The 25,826-nt window shown below is 41.7% G+C and overlaps 2 protein-coding genes across 3 annotated transcripts in view; one reads left to right on the top strand and one right to left on the bottom strand.

The window, feature by feature from the left end:
* Positions 1-2,934: 2,934 nt before the first annotated feature.
* nup37 (nucleoporin 37) lies at positions 2,935-20,395 on the bottom strand. The gene is made up of 10 exons (XM_041780434.1): positions 20,255-20,395; positions 17,849-18,025; positions 17,648-17,769; positions 11,801-11,873; positions 11,519-11,613; positions 4,842-4,932; positions 3,704-3,885; positions 3,547-3,597; positions 3,224-3,317; positions 2,935-3,133 (listed from the first exon to the last, which is right to left on the bottom strand). The coding sequence occupies exons 2-10, from the start codon at positions 18,002-18,004 to the stop codon at positions 3,020-3,022; spliced, it is 978 nt and encodes a 325-aa protein (XP_041636368.1). The 5' UTR covers positions 18,005-18,025; positions 20,255-20,395; the 3' UTR covers positions 2,935-3,019.
* Positions 20,396-20,623: 228 nt separating this feature from the next.
* The window catches only part of LOC121505706 (PARP1 binding protein), a 26,864-nt gene continuing 21,661 nt past the window's right edge, over positions 20,624-25,826 (top strand). For both annotated transcript variants that reach the window (XM_041781227.1, XM_041781228.1), the window contains exons 1-4: positions 20,624-20,714; positions 21,137-21,292; positions 22,851-23,087; positions 23,186-23,290. In XM_041781227.1, the coding sequence (XP_041637161.1) occupies positions 21,164-21,292; positions 22,851-23,087; positions 23,186-23,290 (471 nt within the window). In that variant the 5' untranslated portion in view covers positions 20,624-20,714; positions 21,137-21,163. The remainder of the gene's footprint in view (positions 20,715-21,136; positions 21,293-22,850; positions 23,088-23,185; positions 23,291-25,826) is intronic.

Below are 25,826 nucleotides of genomic sequence, written 5' to 3'. Positions count from 1 at the left end.
AGCCAGGATGCTAGTACCAATGCTACTGATACATCACACATTGATATCTTCAATAAATCACTACTGGGTAGGGTCCGTTCTCTGGGTTTTCATAGGTCTAGCTAATTCTGTGAGCAGGTCTGCAGCACAGAGATCAGTAGCAAAGCTACGATTAGAGATAGCAAAGCATAACAATGTCATGATTTTCAATTACTCATAAGAAGAGATCAATATTGCCACAGAAATGTTTGATATTGATTTTGGAGATTCTCACAAACTTGTGACTTGATTTTATATTCAGAAAATTTCACTTATTTTTAAGTGTCTTAGCCAAGCTTATTAAAAGTCAACTTTCCACAGGGACGGCGTAGTGTAGGCTGGCAATGGCACACAGGTTGGACTGCTTAGGTCAACAGGGGCCCAGCAGAGGGCGCAACATTTCACATAAACATTACACACCTAAAGGGAGTGAAAAATTAAGACAAATGGAATAACAGAGACTGCTACACAGAGGCTGATGGTATTCCAAAGGTTGTGTTGAAACAGGAAGACTAGAATGACCTGGCAGAGTCCTGTCATTGACAAGCCAGTAGCTGGGGGGCGGAGAAGCTCAACGCTGTGCCAAGAATGGGGAATGATGGAGGGACTGCAGCCACAGTGGTCAAAAAAGAATAGTAAAGTAACCAAAGAGATAATCATTGAGTTTTTTACTCTTTGGAGCAAGCCAAGCTAGCTGATGCAGCCTGCACACTTCCATTTCTTGATGATTGATTTAACTGAACTCTTGGGGATATTCAGTGCCTTTCATTTTTTGTATCCATCCTCTGACTTAAACATTTCAGTAACCTTTTCTCTGAATTGCTTGGAGTGTTCTTTTGTCTTCATGGTGCAATGGTAGCCAAAAATACTTATTAACCAGTGATTGGACCTTCCAGACAAAAGTGTTTTTTTATGATTTGAGCATCAACTCTGCAGTCATATGTGTTAGAAAGTCATTTATATGGGGTCATCAGTAACTCAGGGACCGTAAGGCCTTCAGAATTTCTTAGTCTGCAGTTGTATATGTTGGAATTTGTGAAGGAACTTTTGCAGAATTGCTGTGCAAGACTTTCTGAAAGTAAAGGACTGAATGGGTCACTGGAGGGGTAAAAATGATTCCAACTTGTGTTTGATTTATTAGTGATACTGATGAATATACCCCTCAGTTGCCACTTGATTTGTTGCCGTTTCATTTACAACAAACACCCACTACGTCACAGTGATCGGGCACTTCCCGACTGATTCTCCCCAACCCATCAACATCAATGTTATCGCTTCATTCTGGGAAACATTGCACAACAAACCAACCGTGAGATTAAACCAAACACCGGCCTCAAAGAGCTCTAATCTCTTTCTTTGTTTCCCTTCATATCACGCTCCTCATTATTTTTTTTGCTGTCTTTTTTGTTGAGCCTGGGCTTAAAGCTGGAAGAATTATCTGAGGAGATGGAGATTAGGAGAAAGTTGGTGAGGATTTTCAGTCAGTGATCTCCTCTATTTCACAGTTTGTTATTAGTCCACAAACCACAAGAGATGAGGTATAAACGCAGGTTACAATAAAGGTTAGAGTGGTGGGCTTGCAGGAAAAGTGACATCTGAGGACTTGCTTTTAGGAAGGAGTTTGTAAGACGTCCAAGAAAAAGAATTGATGTAGTTCTTAATCTCAGCCAACAGATGGAGCCCTTGAGTCATTGGGATTTGAAGGGCCAGTGTTTCATGACTCATACTTCAGAGGAAAGTGGCTCAGTGAGAGATTCCAGTGCCTTCTTTGGGAGCTTTTACTCTGGAAAATTGATGAAAATGGCAGCATCTTCCATCCTGTCACTGACATCTCCAGCTGCTTTTGCACCACTTGCATTTAGAGCTCTGCAGAATCCAGACTATGCTTGACTTGTTCAAACAAAAGCATGGACAAGGAGTGCAGTAGCATGTTTTGCTTTGGCGGTTAACGCCTCCAGTCCAAGAAATACACAAGTCTGACGAATTGGTTTGAAAGAACGGACACTGCTCGTTCCTTTATGTCATGCTAATGCAACGGATCTTGGTGTTCCAGTTCCAATTTACATTAATAAAATGACTGTGTGACGCTTGAGCATGAATACTCATTCATCCAACGATGCACCCTTGCAGATTAAGTACATCTGTGGAAACAAGCTGCCACCTAGAATGATTCATGATCTAGTTAATTAAATGAGTGCCTTCTGCAGCTTAGAGAGCTTTGATAATGGAGATTGTGGTTTCTCACACATGGTATTCCCGTGACAGTACAATAAGTCCTTGTTTCCTGGAGGGCATTGCATGTTTCTGCCAAATAATCTCTTGGCGTCCACATTTGGTCAGTGGAGTGTTCACAATCATTCACAAAAGGTAATGTGAGCATTCTTTTTGCATCCTTAAGAAGCATTTGTTTGCATGTCATGGAGTTAAAGTTGACCTGAATCGGCCTTCCCAAAGCTCCTCTTACGATTACATACAACACGACCGCCTGCCTGCAAGTTTGTCCAACAGCTGGAGCCCCGCCAGACCTCCTAGTTTTCCTCATCCAAACCTTCCTGTGGATTTCCTGCGCGCCACAGCAGGTGGAACCACACATACAGAGATATACACATGATAGGACCCGGAGTCTCTCGTTGATAGAGGGAAAACTGAGAAGCAGTCAGAGAGAGAACACCTGTGGGACGGTGATCGTGTTGACTGGCGAGGGTGGAGAGTTGGCACCGATTCCTTGATGTCTCTTTGAACTTGAGTTTTCTTGGCAGGACATAACAGCTGATGTAACTCACTCGTAAGAGAAAAGAAAAACAACGGTTCAGCACGCTGTTAATCTGTAGCTGACCTGATGGGCTGGTCAAAAACGTAAAAGAACAAAGTGCAAGCATTTGCCAGTTTCCATCACTATCATTCAAACTCAGCACATACTCAGAAAAATATTTTATTGAACATTTATAAGAACAGAAACACAGGACCTAGTTATCCACTGTGGTAAGTGCAGTACAGATGTCTACATTTCAGTCATCCAGAAGCAGAGTTTCCTGTCGCCTCCGATCACGCAGAGAGGGAGTGTTCGGTGCCAACTGAGGCCCGATCCCACCGTAGTGGATCCGATCGTCACTGGCTGGAACGACATGGATATGTGCTATAATACTGGTGCTGCAGAGAATATTAAAAAGATACTGATCTGAGCTGTGAAAGGAATCTCACTGACCTGTGGGTGGCCAAGATGGTGGATGAGTAACTGGCTGCAGATCTTTCCTGGACATCCGGTGGTGGCGAATAGGTTTTCATTGGCTCTGGACCACCTGAGGAAGGAAGCATCTCAAATTATCCTTATTTCTTATATTAAAAAAGCTCAAATTCTGCTCAAATTCATATAAAGCTGTTAGGTCTACATGCACCCAAAATGTGCAGTTTGAAGCTCCTGGGCAGTTAAGTTCTAGATGCTTAAATTCAAGGGAAAGTTGATCAGATAATGGTGAAAACTCAAAAATAAGTCTTACATGACTGAAAGGACAAACAAATCTTCCTTACTTGAATAACCTTGCTTTGTCTATGTGGGCAGGTCTTTTTTCTTGAGGGTAACTGGAAAGACAAACATCATTCAGGCACATCCGTTGTAGTCTGTGCAAACACTTCCAATCATTTCATTCATTCAATTTGATAATACTAGCTGTTCTTCTTCCTTCACCTGGAGCGTGTTATGTCCCAGATGAGCCAGTCGTTCCCTGCCACGGCGCCAACTTTGATCGTGTTTGTGAGGCACCAGTCAGCCGACATGAGCGGCGACTGGCCACAGTCCAGTGACAGAATGGCCTGCTGTGTTACCAGGTCGTAGAAGCGGATTGTCCCCTTCTTCTCTGCCACCATTAACTGGAGAGGAAAGACAAGTAGTTTTAACCAACGTTGAATGGAATGACGAATACCAGTCTGGCTTTTCGCATTTACTTGATAGGACAGCTGAAGAGAGATAGGAAATATCAGGAGACAGTGGGGGATGACAGGCACCAAACTTGCGACGGAACCAGGAATCATTCTGATAAAGAGTGTGTTGAGGACTGTAGCCTCTGTATATGGGTGCTGGCTCTAACCACAGAGCTAAACTGGCACCCAGAACACCTGTTTATTTTAATATTTATCAGTAAAACTGACTTAAATTGTTACAGAGAGGCTGTATGTTATGATCCTAATTGTTGAGCCATGTTCTGAGTTCACAATAGGACTAGAATAATGTGCCAGTTTTCCATAGCACAGTCAATTCAGAAAGTTTATTAGGTTGGATATCAATTGGTACCCAACATTTTGGAGCTGAATCTCTGTTGGGAAGGAAATAATGTTATCGGAACATCTCTAACAATGACAAAACATGAGAAAAGACAGACTACTCAACTCTGCCCACCTCCACTGTTTACTTCACATCTTGAAATTTCACATAAGGAGGGTGAAAAGGGGTTAAAAGTGGCCTTCTATATCAGCCTTATAAGCTCCTTGCAAAGTATTTGTGGAGTGCTTGGAGAAGTATTTACTAGAAATTTTGGTGAAAGGACATTTTTAATATAATCTTGTTGCACAGCAGGCCAAATATTAGGCCAAGAGCACCTGAGGGCCAAAGGTAAGAAAACGGACTCATAAAAGACAGGTGAAGCAGCCAAAGAACTTCTTTTAATGACCCCTTGGCTTTATTCCAATAACCTGAGATGCCTACATTTACATTTGTTTCTATCCACACCTCTGACTCTGTGTTAAACTTCAGTTTGTAGCTACACATAAACAGACTATGAAATCTGTCCTTAGAATATGAGCATAGATCTGGAAGACTTCCTTCATACCTTAAACGCTTCCTCTGGGTGCCAGCACACGCTGATGCCAGGAGAGCGGAGTCTGAGAGTAGTGCTTTCATTCCCATCCAGGTCCCAAACCCTGCACAGAAAAATTAAGCATCAAAATACGCACAGATATGTAAGGGATCAATGCTTTTGGTGTATTTGTATGTTCAAGTTTTTATCTGTGTAACCGTTTAAGTTTTATCCTAAGAAAAACACATGAAAAACCTCATATATTTGTGAAGGTTAAATTGAAGAAGGTAAAACAGGGCTTTAATCAGATCACTGTAGTAATTCCACTGACTGACTGAACTCGATATGTGAACTGAGACTGCCTTGAAATTTAGGTCACAACCCGCTAGCAATTAATTAACAACAAAGAAGGGGCTGTATTGAAGTTTCCAAAAATAGTGTCCTTTCTGAGACACCCCTGGATTCTTACATAACATCTCAAAGAATTCCCCTTGCTTAAGTGTTCTCTTTGCAGTGCCCAATTAGAAACAGCACATAATGTCCAATGGTCTACTTTTTTAATTGCCAAACAGGTTTTTTTTCAGTCTGGCTTGGAAATGCTTCTTCCTCTTACGCTCCTCTTTTTATGGAGTCCCCAAATAGTGTATTTTAGATCCCCTCTTATTCCCTGTTGACATGCCACCCCTGTGGCAAATCCTGCATAGACACAGCATATGCTTCAACTGTTACAAAGATGACACTTAAATCTACATCTTGTTAAAATCTGGCACCACTGATCTCTCTAATATTCTGTATCTGGTAGAAATCAAGAATTGAAAGAAAAAAATATAATGTTCATTCTTATTTACTTAACTCTTACTTATTCCTTAGACAATTAGCAAAAGTTAGGTGATTTCTTTCACTTCTAAGCCAGTGCAACAGGCAGGCTAGCCATTATATTTCCAGGTGAGGAAAATATGTTTTTAGCAACCACCGTTCCCAAACATAGCGTGAGCTGTATATTATATATAGGCCTGGAAGTCTTTGCAGAGTATCTAGACATAACCAGGCTATGGTTGGACTGAATATCTCTGAAAAAGGCATTTGAAAAATGAAAAACAATTGCTTTCCAGAAGTCGTACTACACAAGGCAAAAACAAATAAGATGTTGGTGACAAGCTGGTTGCTGTTAGACGGCTGGTGACACAATCCTGTCTGCTCGCTGTCATTGGTCGCAGATACCCCGTCAGAGGAACTACAACCTAGAATCATAAATATCAAACGTGTTTGATATTTGTACACATAAGGATTATACAGACAAATTATCTTTGCAACGAGGCTCCACTTGGGATATGCCTGATCGTCGGGGGGAGGCAACTCTTGCCTCAATTCGGGCTTAAAATCTTGTAGTGTGTGGCGAGCCTAAGCCGAGTCAGAAATGGTCTCAAAGAAGACCATCACTAGGATCCTGCATGGGAATGGCCCAAGAAAAGGTTTACTTCTGCAGAAGAGACGCCTTTAGGCCAGACTGAAGTATGCTAAAGACAACCTGGAGAAGGACTGTGCATACTGGAAGCATGTCCTTTGGTCAGATGAAACTAAACTAGAGCCCTTTGGCCACTGAGACATTGCTTATGTTTGAAAGTAGGAACCCAAGGAACACCGTCCCAACAGTGAGACATGTCTCACATGGGATGCTTCAGTGTGTCTGGAACTGGGAAGCTCGTAAAGATGAAAGGAGCCACAAAGACAGGAGGATGTGGGAAGATGTTGAAAGAAAACCTCAAGCAGTCAGCAGAAGTCCTGGTGAAGAACTACCTCCAGAAGACCAAAATGAGCATTATTTACTGGCCTACTCAAAGCCTGGACTTTAATCCCATTGAAAACCTGTGGGGTGAACTGAAGACCAAGGTCCATGCCAGAAGACCGTCAAATCTGGAGGAGCCTGAGAGATTGGCCGAAGAAGAATGGGCTGGGATTCTTCATGAGACGTGTCTGAGACTTGCTGAAAACTCCAACAAACAACTGCAGGCTGTTATCCAGCAATGGAGACACAAGTGACTATTACCATCTGTGAATGAAGTCAAGCTTTGCAATCTTTGTTGGTCTTCAAATGCATGTTGATTAAGAGAGGTAGGCATTAAGGCACTTGGTGTTTTACAGAGAAACCTTTGGTGGGTACCAAAGCACACCAAATAGAACTCTCCATATCGTCACTTTGAGCTCAGCTTTTCCCTGAATTGTGGCTGGGTTCAAGATAAACAAGATTTATGGGGGCAATAACAGATGACATGTTGTCCTTTTAGCTCCTAATTTATCAACCTCCTGGTTGTGCGTAAGTGATGTTCAGGGTCTTTCTGCTTTTCCAGGGAAAAGGGCTCTTTTCTCTGAGCCGTAAAGACAGGCAGACCTATGCTGTACTCCTCTTTCAGGGAAAACTCCAGCCTGACATTACACTGAGCTATGATAGTAAGGGCAGGAGCTGGGGCAAGGGTGGGGGGAAACATCACCCTGGCCTGAATCTGCGTTACGCTCCACTCATATTACAACAAATGTTTCGCTGTGGGCGGCCCGCTGCCATTCATTTTCTGCAGAGTACAGAAAGGGCAGAGGGAAGCACGTCAGCTGAGGAAGAGCGGTGGAGAAAAGTTGAACGGCATCCTACTTTGTGCAAATGAAAACAGGGGAGTCTCACAACCAAACGCCAACCACGAATCAAAGCTTGTTTGAGGATTATGACCAATCTTCATTTAAATAACAGTCGATTCTAAAGCTAAATAAGACCTATGATAGCAAAAGCAGCAGAGAAACACCACAGATGTAATGGATCAGCGGGATGGAGAGAACTGCGGGTCCTGAGACCTGGATCTTTGGTTAACCACATCTGAACTGCAAGAAAGGGTTGAAACAGGGGCATAAGGTTGGTTGCAAGTGTTTCTGGGAATTTCAAAGAAATGCTTGTGAAGCATGGGAAGGCGCTGACTGATGAGGTCATGCAGAAGACATCATCTAATAAAGCCCAAAAAGAGCATCTAAATGTCACGAGTGTTGTTGAGGAGATTGGTGGAGTCAGGGGGATATGCCCTGTCTCAGATAAACACTCAGCTTCTTCCTGCTTCATCTAGCCTGCAGCAGAAGCGAGTCCGGTCAAAACTCTCAACCGTGAGGCTGAAGAGAAACCCAAAAACCCCCACACCACACCAGGAAAACAACGGCTAAGCCTATTCTTCCAGACCAAGCAGCGCTCAATTGCACGCTACACCACCAATGGCCAAACTCTGGTCAACCACTCTGCCCTTCAAACGGAGAGCACCGGCTACCAGAGAAAACACGCCACTGGCCAAACGAGGTGAAAGACGTGAGACCTGAAAACACACATGACCGCCTCTGATAAAACACTCTATCTGCATAAGACTAAATCAACCAACAACACTCTGCTTCCATCAAAAACAGAGTTGAAAAGGACACGTGTTGTGCTGTCTGAGTGGGATATCAGCGTGGTCGGAGACTTACGGGTTGTGATTGTTTCCAATAAGCGGAGGAAACGGGAAATGTTATCAGCGCTGTGTGATACAATTTATTGTAGAGAGCCGAGTAAATAATCGACAGCGACTCTCCAGAGGGAGAGAACTGACAGATCCAAACAAAAATCCCTTCCCAAAGCCTTGCAGGTTCATGCTGGTGCACTTGCACAACATCTGCACCAACAGCTATTACAGCAAGGCCAGACCAAACTGACACTTGACCAACTAACATCCATGTTTAGAGACAATGAAACTATTTTACATACTGAAAGGGTCTTATCATTGCCATAAAACATATGTGGAGGAATTGTGGCATATTTAAGTTACTTAAAAACCGAGAAAACATTAGCAGAGTTGGCAACCACTTAGCCCTACCCCTATGTTGTGTACATCTTGGGGTATGGTGTCCTGATTCTTGATGGAATAGAGTGGTAGTAGAGATTTCTAGGGGTATAAAGGCCTTGAAACAAAAGGTTTTCAGAGGAACACTTAAAATGGAGAGTTAAAGGCATCTCCCAGGATGCCTTTGCAAATCATTGGCAAGATGGTTGTGCCAGATTTAAAGGAAATGTACAAATGTCCATACTGTACATACAAGCATTGTCAGCCATGTGGCCATGTGGCACAGTGGCCTTCATGATTCTCAAATAGGCGAAGCTTGACATAACCAGGACTCTTCCAAGAGCTGGTTGCCCAGCCAACCTCAGGGGGTGAACGGCTTTAATAGGAGAGGTGACCAAGAGCCTGGAAAGTGCTAAGGATTGAAGAGGAGCTGAATAGATCAAAGCACAGAGATATTTTCAATGAAAACCTATTCCGAAGTGCTCAGACTGGGCAAGGTTCACCTTTGAACATGACAATGATCCTAAGCCAACAGCAAAGACAACACAGGAGTGGCTTAGGGACAACTCTTAGACCCTGACTTGATCCCTACTCAACATCTCATGGCTGTCCACCTACACCTAACACCTTAAATAATGGCAAAATGGTTGACGGAGATGTCTCTAACTTATAATGAAATGGTGGACGTGGACAGCTAAATATAAAGAGCCTGCATGGGTCAAAAATAGCAAAAGATCATAGATTAATGCTTGAAAAAGATAAAAGAAATAATAGTAAATGGCCGACCACTGAATACAGCAAAAACCACTGGAATAAATGACATTTATTCTCCAGCAGTGCCAAATAACACCCTGTTTCTAATCCATTTTAGATTAAGATGATGGCTAGAGTTGATGTCAGTGTACAAGTCTTCATCTGTTGCGGCTGTAAGTGTTAGAGTGGGATACCAGATTGGTTGCAAGCATGTATGGGACACGATGTCGCTGTAATTTGGTTCCATTACACGACATACGGGATTGGGGCAAATGCAAAAAGATTATCTTTGGGAACAGGACAACATGCTTTAAAGCATATACATAATGCAGCAGCAGCAGGTGTGTTATCCTGAGTTCATCTGTGAACTCAGTCAACCCCAAATCCTCCCTGCATCCTGCAGTGAGGTCCTCTGATCTCTAGGTGGCAGATTTCCCTGCAGACTCCCTCCTCTCCATCTATACTGATGCTCTGAGCTGATTTAGACTACATAAACCCAATGTAAACTCCCCTAAGGGCGTGGAGTCTGGCTCCCCACCGCGATGCTGCAGCGTCAGGTTGCATGTTGGCTACAGGCGAGTTCCCACAACTGCAGGGGACAGTGATGACAAAGCTAAGCAAACTTATAGTAGAGGAAGAGCTGCCAAACCTAACAGAGTGATGGAGAGGTCATGAGAGCATACATGCAGCCTCCCTCCCTCTCTCTGCAGGACCAGTTTCCTCCTCTCATATCGAGGCTCAGTTTGTGTGGGCTGACTGGAAGCTCCTCTCCCGTTAACTTGATCCATCCCTTGTTCCGCCTCTGTCTTCCTCCCGCGTCCCATATTTTCTCAACATGACAGAATTTAAATCTTTCAGCAGATGGAGAGCGCTGCTGTTTTCTCTGGCCGGTCAGCGGAGGAAGAGGAGAGGAGAGGAGAGGAGAGGAGAGGAGAGGAGAGTGGATGGGAGACGAGCTCGGCCCCTGATGTGGCAGAGCAAGGCTCTGAGCAGGACGGGTGATCGTCAAGCTCTGGCTGTCAAACACTTTTATAGGGGTGTCATGCTAGGAGAATTTTAAACTTCAACATGGTGCTGTTAAAACTAAGAATAACTACAATACATGCTTCAATTGCATAGCAGAAAAACATCTTAGGCAATCCATACTGGGCAATTTCTTGTTCACAAAATCATCACCTAGCCATGAAGTCTCCATTTGCAAACATCTATTATGCAAAAAGGGTCGTTCTAAAGAGCTCAGTGACTTCAAGCATGGTACTCTGATGGATGCCACTTCTGCAATAAGACAGTTTGTGAAATGTCATCGCTGCAGGATATTCCAAAGTCAACTGTAAGTGATATTAGTAGGAAGTGGAAGAGTTCAGGAACAACAGCAACTCAGGCACAGAGTGGTTCTCAACTGGTGGGTCATGGGTAAGGATGGGTACCGAATTTGCCACTTTTTCTCCCCATTTTCTGCCAACTTTCACCCATTTTTTGCCACTTACTTGCCACTTTTTGACCATTTCACTACTTTAACCCATTTCCGCCACTTTTCATCACTTAGATTGTGGCTCTTGCAAAGGTATTTTTTAACAGTGTGGCTTTTTGTTTGAGCAGGATTGAGTAACAAATCCCCACAAAACACTCCAAAATCTTGTGGAGAACCTTCCACAAAGAATGGAGGCTGTTATAGCTTCAAAAGGGGGCCAACTCCATATTGAAGTACATGGATTTTAAAACAATGTCAAAACAGTCCCTGCTGGTGCTGCAGGAGAGTCAGCCTGCTGATGTACAGTAGGGTTGCCCCTCATGTGACCCTGGCTACTGACCCTCTTTTTCCTCCTCCTGCATTGATTGAAAAGGAAAATTTGGGGACCCTGCTTGAGATCCCCATTAAAGCGGAAAACCTTTCTGCAGCTAATTGAATTTCCATATTTAACCAATTAGCTAGAAAAGCTACAAAGCTGCTCTGTGCTTGTGCAGAGTCACATTGGAGCATGTTGTGCTAAGCATCGTGTTTCACTGTGGAAACACGGTCAGGACTTTCTGCACCATTAACAGAGAACAGGACTGAAAATCAGGAGCTGGGAACACACATGAGAAACACATGGAAATAAATACTCTTTGGACCTGCAAGTGTGGTCATCGCTGACGGAAGCAATTTGTTTCCCCTCCGTGGGCTCGAACACCAAATGGTTAATGTAGCTGGTATGGCCTTCAATCACCTGAGCAAAGGAGTAGAGAACAATATGTTAATAAAGATAGAAAAAAAACATTGCAGATAAACTGCAGAATAAGTATCTTTTAGAGCTTACTATACTGTCTTTTCCTCTATTGCTAAGTACCAAATGTCAGCGCTCAGTAAAGAAAGTTTGACGGCGTCTGACCAATGTGCTCCAGATGTTCCTCTACCTTGACTTCATGCCGATCCTGAAGATCAGAAGTCAGCAGGCGTAGCTTTCTGTCAGCTGCAGCGGTGCAAAATCTGCAGAAGTAGAGAAAGAGGAAAAGAAAGGGAGGATGTGAAAATAAACAAAGGAGAGAACATCAAAACAGAGTCAGACTTTATATACTCAATGACAGACGACATCTCTTTCTGCACACACGCCTGCGGCCGCCCAGACTGACACCTCCGCATGAGAGCATCGGGGTGTGCGGTAGAAACTTGGACGCCGATCAGTAGAAAAGCTGCCAGGGAGATTCTAATTGCAAGTAAGATAAACAGTGAGAAAAACAAGATTCCTCACGCCATTTACGTATGTCTCGGTAGAAAAGCCTGCGCAGGACTTTCCCTCTAATCAGCCGCGGTACACACCAGCGCCTGCAATTATTCACACAATTACACTACCTCACTTATGACAAGAAAAACACACACGCATCAGCAGAATAAACAGACAGCAGTTCACACATTCGCAGTCGCAGATGGATGTTACTGCAAACACCCTTAACATGCTGGGGGATGTTACTGTGACACTAGACAAGATTATATCAGCATAGGAGATCTAACCTGACTAATTAGAGCCGCAACCCAGAGTAAAGCAGGATTATTTCATGGCTCTTTTTGACTTTAACATCATCACTGATTTATATGATCTTCTTCAATACAACAAAGGAAATTTCAAAGGCCAAAACCCCTCCAGATTAACCAGAGAATTTGAGCTTTGCTGTTGTAGAGCACCTGTAAATGTTGTGTTAAAACAACAGCCCATGGTGCCAGAGACCAGGGACCCCCACTGTACTTGTAGGTGGTTGAACAGCCATGCACATTCAAGAATAGCCATGTGTAGACAAGGCTGCCCATAAGGGGGGGAAAAGGGAGAACTTTCTGGGGCCCAGACAACCTGGGGGACCATGGAGGTCAGGAAAATCATGATCCATTGTAAAGTTAAGCTGTAACATCCATATCTTGTATTTAACCTCAATAATAACCACTCGTATCAAATAATATGAATTTCATTAATTTGTGCCATAGTATATAGCCTTTTTAAAAATGTAAATCCCTTTTCTTAAAAACAGAATTAAAATGGGTTGAAAATGGTGACAAATAAGAGGTGGAAAAGGTGGTGAAATGGGATTTTTAAAGCAGCAGAAGACATGGCAAGAATTAGATAAAAATGGCAAAAAATGGGCATAAAAAGTGGTAAAACAGGATCAAAAGGTGGCAGAAACGGGTTAACAGAGTCAAAAATGGGTGAAAAATTTGGTATAATAGGATTTAAAAGTAGGGAAGTGGTTCAAACTGGAAAAAATGGTCAAACTGAGGTAGAAAATGGCAAAATGGGTGTAAAAAGTAGTATATAGGGGTTAATAATGGGAATAATAATGGGGTACAACAAAAGCGGCAAAAAACAGGCAGAAAAAAAGTGGTGGAAAGGTCTTAAAATCAACAAAAATAGGTTTATAGTGGCAAAAGTATATAAATATTGGCAAAAATTGGTGGGGAAAAGTGATGAAAATGGGTTAAAATGTGGTACAAATGGGTAAAAAAAGAGGCAAAAATGGGTCCAAATTGTGCAGCAACTATTGAAAAGTGGCAAATTCTAGTTACCAAACTGGGTGGGAAAAAAATCCCTTCACCAATAGTCTTTGTTTTTTAAAGCATCTGCCGACCCTTCTAAGTGTCTCATGAGCTCCGAAGGGGTCCCGACCCCAGGTTGAGAACCAATGGTCTAATCAACACAACCAGCACTCAACAAGGTTTGTTTGCTTAACACTGCAGCAGATTTTCCTTAGAAGTATGTTTATGAAAAAATGAGGGAGAAAAGCAGTTAAAGAGGCATTGCTAACCTGTTAGCTTGAGGCCAATTCAACACCATCATTTGCATCACCCTCACAGCATGCAGGGATACTCCAGTGTTTTAAGGGGCTGGTAGTGCCTCTTTTAACAGCTTTTCTCCCCATTTTTCATAAGCATGTATCAAAAGCCTAGTCTGATCATAGGTGGGTATCTTTGCCTTTTCTACTCCTGCTACCTCAGGTCATTGAAAACACACTCCTTCCAGACTGAGGGCTCTATATCTGCAGCGCTTTTATGTAGATGGGGGAAAAAAGAGTTCTTGGCTAAATCGCTGGCTCCTCCTTTATTTGATATCACTGGTATGCAACGTTATAACTTCTGCTTAAATGGCAATAGCGTATGGCAAACTTGTGCTGCTATTAACTAGGGGTATAACATTGTTTTAACAGGGCTGATACCGATAGCAATTAACAGTAGTTCAAGAGACCATTAACCAATACTAGAAACTGGTATGCAACTAAAACAAAAATGAGCCATGTAAGATTTACAACATGTTATAAGATTTAAACTTGTCACTCAAAAAAAACTATGGATGAATTTGGATAAGGGAGACTTTGGAGAGGAGAAGAAAAAAAACTTGCAGTGGAGCCAAATGCCAAATATCAGCACTTATAATCAGCCAGGCAAATAATCTGTTGACTATTAGTGTTAAAAACGCTCTTAATTATAAACAGACACACCTGAGTAGACTACACAGATCACTGCAACTATATAAAAACACTCCAGAGACACAGATCCCACTGCCAACGTCAGCTGCCATTACTGACGTCTTCCAGTAACACTCTGTAAAGCTCTGTAAATTTAGCTCAGGTTCCTCACATTTCTCTTGATCTTTGCTGGGATGGTTCTACATCTTGATTGGAGTCCACCTGTGGTAAATTCAACATGATTTGGAAAGGCACACACCTCTCTATAGGAGGCCTCACATCTTCTGACAATGCATATCAGAGCAAAAACCAAGCCATGAAGTCAAAGGAACTGCCTGCAGAGCCATGAGACGAGATTGTTACAAGACAGATCTGGGGAAGGCTTCAAAAAAGTTTCTGCTGCACTGAAGTATCCGAAGAGCACAGCAGGCTCCATAATTCCTAAATGGAAAACATCCGAAACAACCAGGATTCTTCCCAGATCTGCTCAGATGGACTCTCAGTGCGTAGAACAAGATTCTCTGGCCTGATCAAACCAAGATCGAATTGTTTGGCCTCAATTCTATTCACCTTCCCAATACCATACTGACAGTGAAGCATTGTGGTGGCAGCATCATGCTGTGGGGATGCTTTTCAGCAGCAGGGACTGGGAGACTGGTCAAGGTTGAGGGAAAGCTGAATGGACCTCAGGCTGGGCTGGAGGTTCACCTTCTAGCATGACAGTGACCCTAAGCACACAGCCAAGACAACACAGGAGTGGCTTAGGGACCAGTATAGATGGTGTGGCCAAGCCAGATCACTGATTCAGCATCTCTGGGGAGACCTGATAATAGTGGACCCAATCCAACCTGACTGAGGTTGAGAGGATTTGCAAAGCAGAAGGTGTGCAAAGCATGTTGTGCCATATTCAAAAAGACTTGAGGTTGTAATTGGTGCTTCAACTAAGAACTAAGTAAAGCATCTGCTTATGTCAGCGTGATATTACAGCTGTTTATTTATAACAAATAAAAGCATTTTGGTAGTCTGGTGTTTGTAGGACTCAGTAATCTGCAGATCTTCACCTCAGGCTGCTGTGGTGGATCTCATCTCCTTCTAACTGTGGGCCTCTGCTCAGAGTCAAGCCTGTGAGAAAGTTGTACTTTTCCTGGAAGGCACGGCTGTGTGCAGATCTTGTGGAGGGATGGAACCTGAGTGGGCAGTCATCAGCGCAATAACATGCGCGCACGTCACAGCGCTGGCTCGAGGGCCCTGCGGAGTAAACCACAGAAGGCCGGGAATTATCGCTGCCTTTCCTTTTCAATTACAGAAAGCTTAAACACCTCCGAAGGGACCGCCAAACCTTCCCATGCGGCGCTCCAATTAGGAGGAAACTCTTGCTTTCTAACAATCTACAGCTCAGCTACTTCTCTCCCGTCCAAGGCCACCTGAAATAACTTGGCTCGGGTCCGGGCAGCTGCAGAGTGACAGTGAGAGGAGGTTACGGCTGCGTTCACATCGAGGCTGCGCTCTACAACTGTGTTTTGTTCTGCTAATAAGAGGAGTGTTTGGGAAGAATCATCCTTCTGTCTGCAGACTCACAGTCGATGTCAGGTGTCTGATGTGGGAGTGAGCCTCCTTTTTCCCTTTTAATGGTCTGATGACCTCTTACATAACAAGAAGCACGACTGAAGCTGCAGATGTGTCTCCATGCAGCCTGTTATTATAAAAAGGTCATTACTCAAACTGATTAATGACTTAGCAAATATGTCAGCACATTTCATGCTAGAGAGGGATGGACCGTCTGCTGTAGGAGCATGTCAATCAAAGCGGCCTCCTTCTGTCTGTGTTGTGGACAGGGACATCGACTGATGCTCATGGGAAAAACTCATGGTGGAATGGATTAAAGCATCAAAGTGTTGTGTGAAATAGAAAAGGGTATGGCGGAAAAAAAATGACATTTGGGACTTGTCAGCGAAACGCAAAGGCAGAAATGCAAAAATAAACAAACATCATTCTTGTGACACAGTTTTGCTAATTTAGCAGCTCCCTGAATTCAAAATATTAGTGCTAAGATGCCAGTAAAACGCCATTTCTGCCCTTTTTTCAAGATATAAGTAGTCAGCTTAATTCAAAAGTGATACATAATTTTTCTAAGAGTTTTTTGGGCTATTCCATCTGTATCAGCTAGGTTACTGTCAGGATTGGAAGTCAAACCTGCAGCAAGCACACAGACTGTAGTCTCTACATCGTGTTCCAAATTATTAGGCAAATTATTTTTCTGATTTTCCTAAATAGTCGATGCAAATTACAGTCAGTATAACTTTCAAGTCATCAAATGTTAGTGCATAATTCAAATTTTTATTATCCACAAATGAGTTTCAAAACATTTTATAGGTTGTAAAGAACTGAAGATGGTCATTTGTTGAATTTGCAGCATTAGGAGGTCATATTTACTGAAATTAAAAGCTATTTCAATCAAAAACATCTTAACAGGCCAAGTTACTTGTAAACATAGGAGCCCTTCTTTGATACTACCTTCACAACCCTTGCATCGATTGAATTTGTGAGTTTTTAGAGAGTTTCTGCTTGATTTTCTTTGCAAGATGTCAGAATATCCTCCCAGAGCTGCTGTTTTGATGTGAACTGCCTCCCACCCTCATAGATCTTTGAATTGAGGATGCTCCAAAGGTTCTCAATAGGGTTGAGGTCAGGGGAGGATGGGGGCCACACCATGAGTTTCTCTCCTTTTATTCCCATAGCAGCCAATGACACAGAGGGATTCTTTGCAGCATGAGATGGTGCATTGTCATGCATGAAGATAATTTTGCTACGGATGGCACGGTTCTTCTTTTTGTACCATGGAAGGAAAGGGTCAGTCAGAAACTCTATATACTTTGCCAAGGTCATTTTCACACCTTCAGGGACCCTAAAGGGGCCTACCAGCTCTCTCCCCATGATTCTGGCCCAAAACATGACTCCAGCCCCTCCTTGCTGACGTCGCAACCTTGTTGGGACATGGTGGCCAACCACCAACCATCCACTGGACCATCTAGGGTTACAGAGCACTCATCAGTGAAACCTGTGGTCTGCTTAATAATGTGGATCTTCCTTCAAGTAGTTTTTCTTTAATTGGGCTCACCTGGCAAACTAATTATCACAGGTGTCTGAGATTGATTTCAGTGATCCAAAGAGCCCTGACACACAACATCATCCATGAGTTTAACTGAATAAAAACATTAGACAAGGTGTGATGTCAATGTGGACCTTTTGCTAGTAACTTCTAAGAGACACACTATCACCAACCTGAAGGTTCTTGAAACAAAAATACCTCAGTACCTGATGGTGGGTATCCTGTCCAGCCTTGACTCCGGACTCCAGGCCAGAGCATCGACCCGCAACTCATGATGGAAAGCTCGAAGAACGTTGAATTCAACGCCTTCTACTTCCATATCCTCCTCCTGTGGAAAAATTTGTTTTAAGGAAAAATTAACTATACTAATGTTGGTCATTTTGACTGTAAGAAGATTTATCTCTGACCTGGAAGAGGACTGTCCCCACCACCACATACTGGTTTCCACCATAGGCCAGTAAAGAGGCAGGGTTTCCAGAGCTGAAAGGACTGAATTCAACCACATGAACATAGTCCTCACATGGCACTGTGTAGGTGGGACTGCGGCTCGAGTCCTCCTGCATGATTGCGTGCTGAAGCTTTATCTGGGAAAAGAAAAAATGCAATAATGTGAGAAAAAAATATTAACCAAGGCCTTGTGACATTGATTTAACTCACAACACGATTTACCACATAAGTTTAGTGGAAAAACGTTGAAATAAAACAATCAGCTTATGAACATCACACGTGTAACAGAGCAAATAGCTCATCTTCCTCTAGATTTAGATTTTCTAAATTTTCAATGCTTTGATACTTTAAATACTAAATTGGTATGATATTATCTGTAGAATATTGGTATTTGCAATCATCAATTTAAAATTGTAATGATTAGGCTGTATATACACCACAAAAAGCCTTTTTCTGCAGCAGAGATGTTATACTCAACACACTGTGCAGTCATTTAAGTGTCATTTATTTACAAAGTTTAAAAAGAATCCTATTTTCCTCATTCCTGTTTATCTTAAAGGTCACATATGCAAAATACAGGCTTTCAGGCTTTTCTAACAAAAATACGTGCCCCTGGCCTGTCAACAATCCCCGCAAGAATCAGAACCTCCCCCTTTCTCCACCTTTCAGAAAATGTGTGCTGAAACAAGCCGTTCTCAGATTTTCCCCTCATAATGTCATGTAGGGAGTTAGCTCCGCCCCCATTTTTGGTTGGTCCTGCCCGCTTGGAAGAAAAATTTCTGCCCTCCTCCCAGCTGGCAGCTGAGAGGAGGATCAAGAGAGCAACATCCATCAAGCCACATTCATTTCCTGAGAGGGGTGTGGTCAGGGGCGGAGTTAGCCAGCTCATTAAAGTATAAAGCCACAGACACAGAAACAGCTTGTTCTGAGCAGGGCTGAAACAGAAGGATTTCTAGACATGCAAAAATCCAATACTGGAGTTTTTTTTCAGTAACAAACTTCACAGGCATGTTTTGGGAACCTCTGAGACGAATATAAACTTGTCTTAAAGGGCTAAAATATGTGACCTTTAATCAAAAAGAGATGAAAAAAGATCACCCCCTTCAATACAACTATACTTCCAGAATTTGCCATATGAGTCAATATGATCACTGCTTAATATTTTTTAAAATATCCTTCCATCCAGTTAAATCTATCTTATACTGTGTTGGTTATAACATAGTATGATTTATTGCCTTTGTTGTTGAAAAACTGTTAAGCTGAAGAGCTTATAATGTTAAACTGCAATGTTGAGGAAAAAAAACTGCATTTAGATAATTTTCCCAAATCATTTAGCATTACTATAAATAGATAAAAATGACAAAGTGCCCTCTTAAGTGTCCTCTTATTTAACAACATATGTCAAAGTGTGTCTACATTGCATTTTAGATGAAGACTTTAAGTAATAAAGTGTCCTTCAGGGTTGTCTTCCTCTCAGTAGATGAAACCACATGTCCAACAGTGGAGAAAATGCAACAACCTGCTACAGGTAGGCTCCTTGGTGTAAAACTCATTTTCACTAAAATCCTCCTGTGTGCATCTTTGTAAAATCAGTAGTTAAACGGTTTGTATTTCCTCATCTGAGTGTAATTATAATAAAAAACGTTAAATCTTAACTAGTAATTCTAACTATTTCACTATTGCAACTTTTTAACAATGGTGCCCTTTATTCATTTTCACTCTTGCCCCTCAAACATCCTGAGTCCGCCACTGCATCAAATCAAATCTTGTCAATTACAAAAGTCATTCAAATGTTTGAAATCAATGCAGGGTTTTCTATAGATAGGATTAATAAACTGTAGCACCCACTTCTTCATTCTACAAACACATAGCAGTGCTCTATTTGATTCAATTTAAATATAAATTAACTGTTTTTGCTACATAGCTAGGGCTAATTAAGGGGTTAGACTGATAACACCACAATAAACCCATGATAGGAGCAATAGACCGATACTGAGTAGAGCATTAGACTGGAAGTGAGTCCTGTATGGTTTATAATACCTCCCAAATCAACGCATGTTTATTCCCGTTAGGAAATAGAAAGTACCTTAACGAAACTTGCGTCAAAGTTCTCAAATATAGCTCTATTTGGGTGCAAGTGTCTCTCTATGAGTATTTAGAGAGAGCTAACCCTACAACCATGCCTCATGTTTTTTCATATTAGCAGCCTCACTCTCCTAACTGTACTGTGAACTCTCCCAGACAGCTAAACGTGACTGCAGTCTGACTCTGACACAGCAGCGCAGCTAGCAAACAATTAGCCAAACAAAAGTTTAACACCGTCTGTTTTCACAGGGTAACGCTCTGACACGATGTTTAATAATTACCTCTTTACTCTGGGACGTTATTCCGTTTCAGAATAAAACACCGACCAGTATAATTCACAGAACCTTTAAGAAAAGTATGTGTCTAAATCAAATGGTGCGCGCGTTTCATGTGTTGTGAAGCCTCTTCCGGGTGCGGCGGGGAATGTACCACATTGTACAAAAGCGAAGGGGTGTTTCGCGGAAGGATATTTTTTTTATTTTTATCCATACTTGATATATATCGGGGGATTTAGAGTAGTGTAGTAGGATATGATCTTAAAAATACGTCCATAGTTTTCTGAAGTGAAAAAATGAAGAAAAAATATCGGTGAGAATACATTTTTATTTGTTCTCTCCTCATGTTGTATGCTTTAAGCTGATTGGTCCAGAGCGGTAAACGTCATCGGTGATTTAAAATTTCAAAACAGCTGCTTCCAGTGGTAAACGTGTGCCCAAGACGCCGATCGACTCTATATCCAAGGTTTGAATCATTAATTTACCAATTTTTTTTTCAGATTAGCCACAGAATTATGTTATATACACGTGTATTACGAGGGTTTAATCTAAACACGTTCTGATTCATTTTCTGGTAGAAACAGTACGTTTTCTTAGTGCTATTGTTTCTTTAGGCCAACGACCCTTCTACTTTCATTGAAAGAAAACAGGATATGATCACAGCTGGTTCACATTACTTCTGTGAAATCTTTGAAGTCTTGCGACTTTATATAACTTCTTAAAAGTTACGTTTTTATTACCAAATATAATTATAATTTGTAGTGAAACCCAGTTAGTGCCATTCCAAGTAAAAGTGTGAAAATTTGGTACTAACTATAACTTTGTTGTTTAGTCAAATAAGTTCCATTTTTACAAATTATTAAAGAATTATCACACTTCTTTTTTCAGGGTAAATTGGAGGCTTTACATGACAGTATGAAGGTGCTGGTTAAAGTTTTCAGGAGGGAGTGCCACAGGGTATTAGACTCTGAAAGGACCACCGTTCATGGAGCTGATGGCATGCTGATGATGCTGCAGCTGGCTATGGCTGAAGTTCATAAGCAGGTAATAATTCAGCCCAATGATGCTTCAATTATATGGGAAAGAGCAACGTGTGTGTGTTGGGGGGGGCAACTTAGACAACTGTGAAGTAAGTTGCAAGGGGAAAGCCAAAAGCATAAGGCAGATACATTCTGTTAAAAATTACAACTTTTAACAAAATAGCTAAGGTCCATGGTTCTCAACTGGTAAGTCAGGGCCCAAAAGTGGGTTGCTGAATCCTTTTTATTATCATTAATCTACTCTAATCTACTCTATGAATCTCAGTACCCCATTATGACAATATGAAAACAGAAATCTAGAAATTTTTGCAAATTCATTAAAAATAAAAAACTGAAATATCACATTAGCATACAGAATTTGAATGCTTACAAAATACTTGAGATTCCATTTCTCTAGATCTTTGCTGGGATGTTTCTACACCTTGATTGGAGTGCACCTGTGTTAAATTAAACTGATTGGACATGATTTGGAAAGGCACACACTTCTCTATGGAAGGCCTCTCAGCTGACAATGCATATCAGAGCAAAAACCAAGCCATGAGGTCAAAGGAACTTCCTACAGATTTGGGGAAGGCTACAAAAAAATTCTGTAGCATTGAAGTTTCCCCAAGAGCACAGTGGGCTACATAATTTTAAAAATAAAAGAAGTTTAAACAACCAGGACTCTTTGGAGTGCTTGTTGTCCAGCCAAACTAAGCAATCATGGGAGAAAAACCTGATGGTCACCTGACTGAGCTCCAGAGATCCTGTGTGGAGATGGGACAAAGTTCCAGAAGGACAACCATGACTACCAATCTGGGCTTTATGGTAGAGTGGTGAAACAGAAGAATCTTCAAAGTGCTAAACACTTGAAAGCCCACTTGAAGGATTCTGAGGCTGTGAGAAACAAGATTCTCTGGTCTGCTGAAACCAAGATCGAATTGGCCTGGAATCTAGACGTTATTTCTGGAGGAGACCAGTCACTGCTTATTGCCCATCCAATACGATCCCAGCAATGAAGCATGGTGGTGGCAGCATCATGCTGTTGGGACACTGGTCACGGTTAAGGGAAAGTGATATTTCCATTTTTTTAAATTTATGATAATTTTTCAAAATTTTCAAAAAACCTCTTTTCACTTTTTCATGATGGGGTACTGAGTGTATATTAGTGAAAATAAAAAATATTTTTTTCCTGACTGAAGCATCAGGCTGCAGCATAACAAAACTGAATAAAGAGAAAGTTGTCTGAACAATTTCTGAATACACTGTAGATCAAGTTATAGAATAGTCAATTGTAAAACTTAACAATATACGGTGTTCTTTCTATGAGTCATATAGCAGCCCCCCAAAAAGCTGTACAAGCCCAATCCCCATCATCATCACGGCCTAATTCAATTGAACCATCAGGCAGACTGTCATCACGTCTATAACTGATGACATTACCACAGATTTCTGGCTGAGACCGCTCATGTCCCGCTTTTGGACCGTGTGAGAAGGTCTTTTCTGCCTCTTTGGACTGATTGGTTCCAGGCTGTCGGTAATTACGGCTGCTGCTTTCACTGTTTTCTCTCTTCCTGTGACAGCACGGCGGAGAGTTCAAAGCGGCTCTGAGTGATGTCCTGATGGCCTGGAAACACTTACTGTTAGACAAACTTCACCTGCCACCCCCTAACTCTGCATGCTTGGAGAACTATGATCTCATCCGGAGGGCTTACGAATCCTTCCTGAAACGCTCCAACACGGTGGACCTGGTTGATATCTTCTCCATGTACAAACAGCTGAGGCTGGCCGACTCGGATCCAGATGAGCCTGTGAGCCCGGTGAGCACATTGATGCTGATTGTGGTCGATCTGATTGGCTACCGAGTCATAGGTCAATTGATTTACCCCCAATTACTTTTTTATTCTCTCACTAAAAGATCCAGATGTTTGACTTCTTATCTGGCAACATGGAGGTCCCTGGGTTGCCAGACTCTTCACTCCTGTCAACGCCATCTAGTCAAAGCAGACGCTGCAGCTCACAGGTAAACCAAACCCTTCTTTTATGCTCAATGGAGGTTTAAACCCATCATAAACAACAAGACACCCTTCTTTCCACTCTGCCCTCTGCCCTTATACTTATATTTTTTCAGGAAAATGAAATCCTTTTCTCCCTCTGGCAAGAATCCACACGTTTACTTTCCCAGTCCTCACTTACTTAATTTATGTCTGGACTCCATCCTGCTTTTATTGACAGGAACTCTATATCATATCGCCCAGATTTAAGAGTGCAATGTGAATTCAATTACCAGGCACATGTTTAAAACACAACATAATGTGGAGCTGGAGAAGAGCTTCTGTAACGGAGCCTCTTTCCCCCTTTCTCTTCTCTGTCACTTGTGAATTTATGAGTTATTTTAAGTGGAAGCTTGCTGCTGCACGACCAGCTAGAGTGATGTAATTTTTTGGAGTTTTAATACGAGCTGTCAGCTGCAGTTTTAGTGGTGTAGTAAAAAAGCTGTTGTTCCCTTTGGTAGTTTATAAACACAACCTGGATGGACTTGAGATGATAAATTATAGGCTGTAGAAAAATGGACATAGTCTCTGTGACATCACCAATTGGTTAATAAAGTGGAGTTTTGAAGCCCAGCAATGGTGGTAACCATATAACAAATGCTGACTGGTCATGTTTGCAGAGATAGAACGGAGGTGGGCCTCAAGTGTTCATCGTCCACCTGTCAGTCAACTCAGCCACGCCCCTTATTATGCAGGACTCTTACCCACAATTTAGACCATGTCTGTGCAGGGCAGCTTGATCACGAGTTCACATGAGAATAAGGCAAACAACATTAAAACAGAATGTGTCTTTGCCTTTGCAGGATTGAAATGCTGTTCATTTATTCCTGTTTTGACGTAATGTTGTTTTAGTGATGGGATAAACTATCAGCTGTCTGTACCTCATTTATTTAAGTTGACTGGAAGCTCTGGTACCAGGATCATGGATTGGGGAAGGGCATCTCTGAATGGAAGGCAATATTACCCAGGGAATTTAGATGTCATAGCATTAAAATTTTTAAACAAAATGCACAAAAATAACATGCAAACTAGATAGCTAGCCAGAAGTAGAGAACGGAGTTGGACGTCACAGTTTTTACTCTAGTGTGAAATACTCAAAACATCATCTACCAAACATCTTTCAGCAGTGATTCCCACATTAAATTGAAGCTTAAGGTGCTTTGCTTGAAATGTGTATCCCTCTGATTAAAATAAAGAGGTAATTAACTATCAAAGACACTCTTGACACATTGTGACAACCAACCCCATCACAGAGATGGTTGTCACACTATGGGGTTGTTTGTCCCAATGTTGTTTTAATGGGAAAAATCTTAAAAAGAAGGCAAAACCAAACACAAATGAGCAATGAACATGAATGGGAACAAGGGTTCGAGGTTCAAGGTTCTTCATTAGTACCCAAAAGGTTAAATTTGTTGTGCAGAGTTCAGCGTCCAAAAGACAAAAAAATAACAGTAATTCACAATTCAAGACACAATCCACAAAATCCATTAAAAGCTGGCATCAAAATGTTAAAACGAACATTGAAGATTAAAACCAAGTCATTATAAAGTGCTCTAGATGACATCCATTCTAAAATAATACTCTAAAAGTGCTAAAGTGCTTTTGAAGGCTCCCTAAAATAATACAAATTCCACTCCAGTTAAAGTGCATCCTCTTGTGCTCGTTTTGTTAAGAAGTGCAATAGATGCAAGTACAAAAGTGTTCCTGTAGCGTTTTGTTCTCCCTTTAGGAGCAACAAAGTGACAACCAGAGCGAAGAAGTTGGAACTCTGAATTTAAAGGGTGAGAACGGTCATGGAGAGCAGAGCTGGCTTTGCGCTGCAGCTGTGAGGAATAAAGATCTGATAGGTTGAATTTTTTTCTCACCTATAAGCTTGCTTGCCCACTTTACGATCTGGTTAAGAGCATTTTTTGTTTTTAAAAGACAAGTTACCAAACCATGAAACAAGGGAAAAGGACAGAACAGATTTGATTAAAGCTCGATAGAATAAAATCATCAAGGTTTTGTCAATGTGAAAATTAGCAAGTTTCCTCAGACAAAAAAGATGCTGGTGTGCTTATTTGCAGACTGCCTCACAGTTTCTCTCAAAAGTCAGTTTAGAGTTGATAATTGTTCCAAGATATTTGTAGTTCTCCACACATGAACATGTTTAGGCTAGCCTATAGCAACATAAAGGACAAAACAAATAGGTCCTAACAATAATAGCCTACTCAGCTAGGTCACACAGATTCACTTTCTGAGTTACAGTGATAGCAAATGTAGAGTCTAGGGCTGGGCATTTAAGTGCAAATTATATTAAATCGCAATATGGCCTGCTGCAATTTACAAATCGCAGAGGTTGCGATATTTATTTAACTCTAAATGTGTCATAATACCAGTTTGTTATATTTAGTTTTTGTAGGAGTGGAGATTTAATGCACATTATGCAAAGATTCAAGTGTCAACAAAGTGGTCCATTAAAATATGAGGTACTTCTCACTAATCCTTGATTGCATCAAAGCTGAT

The sequence above is a fragment of the Cheilinus undulatus genome, linkage group 23, assembly GCF_018320785.1.
Source record: "Cheilinus undulatus linkage group 23, ASM1832078v1, whole genome shotgun sequence".
NCBI lineage: Eukaryota > Metazoa > Chordata > Actinopteri > Labriformes > Labridae > Cheilinus > Cheilinus undulatus.
This window is presented reverse-complemented; position numbering and strand designations above follow the sequence as displayed.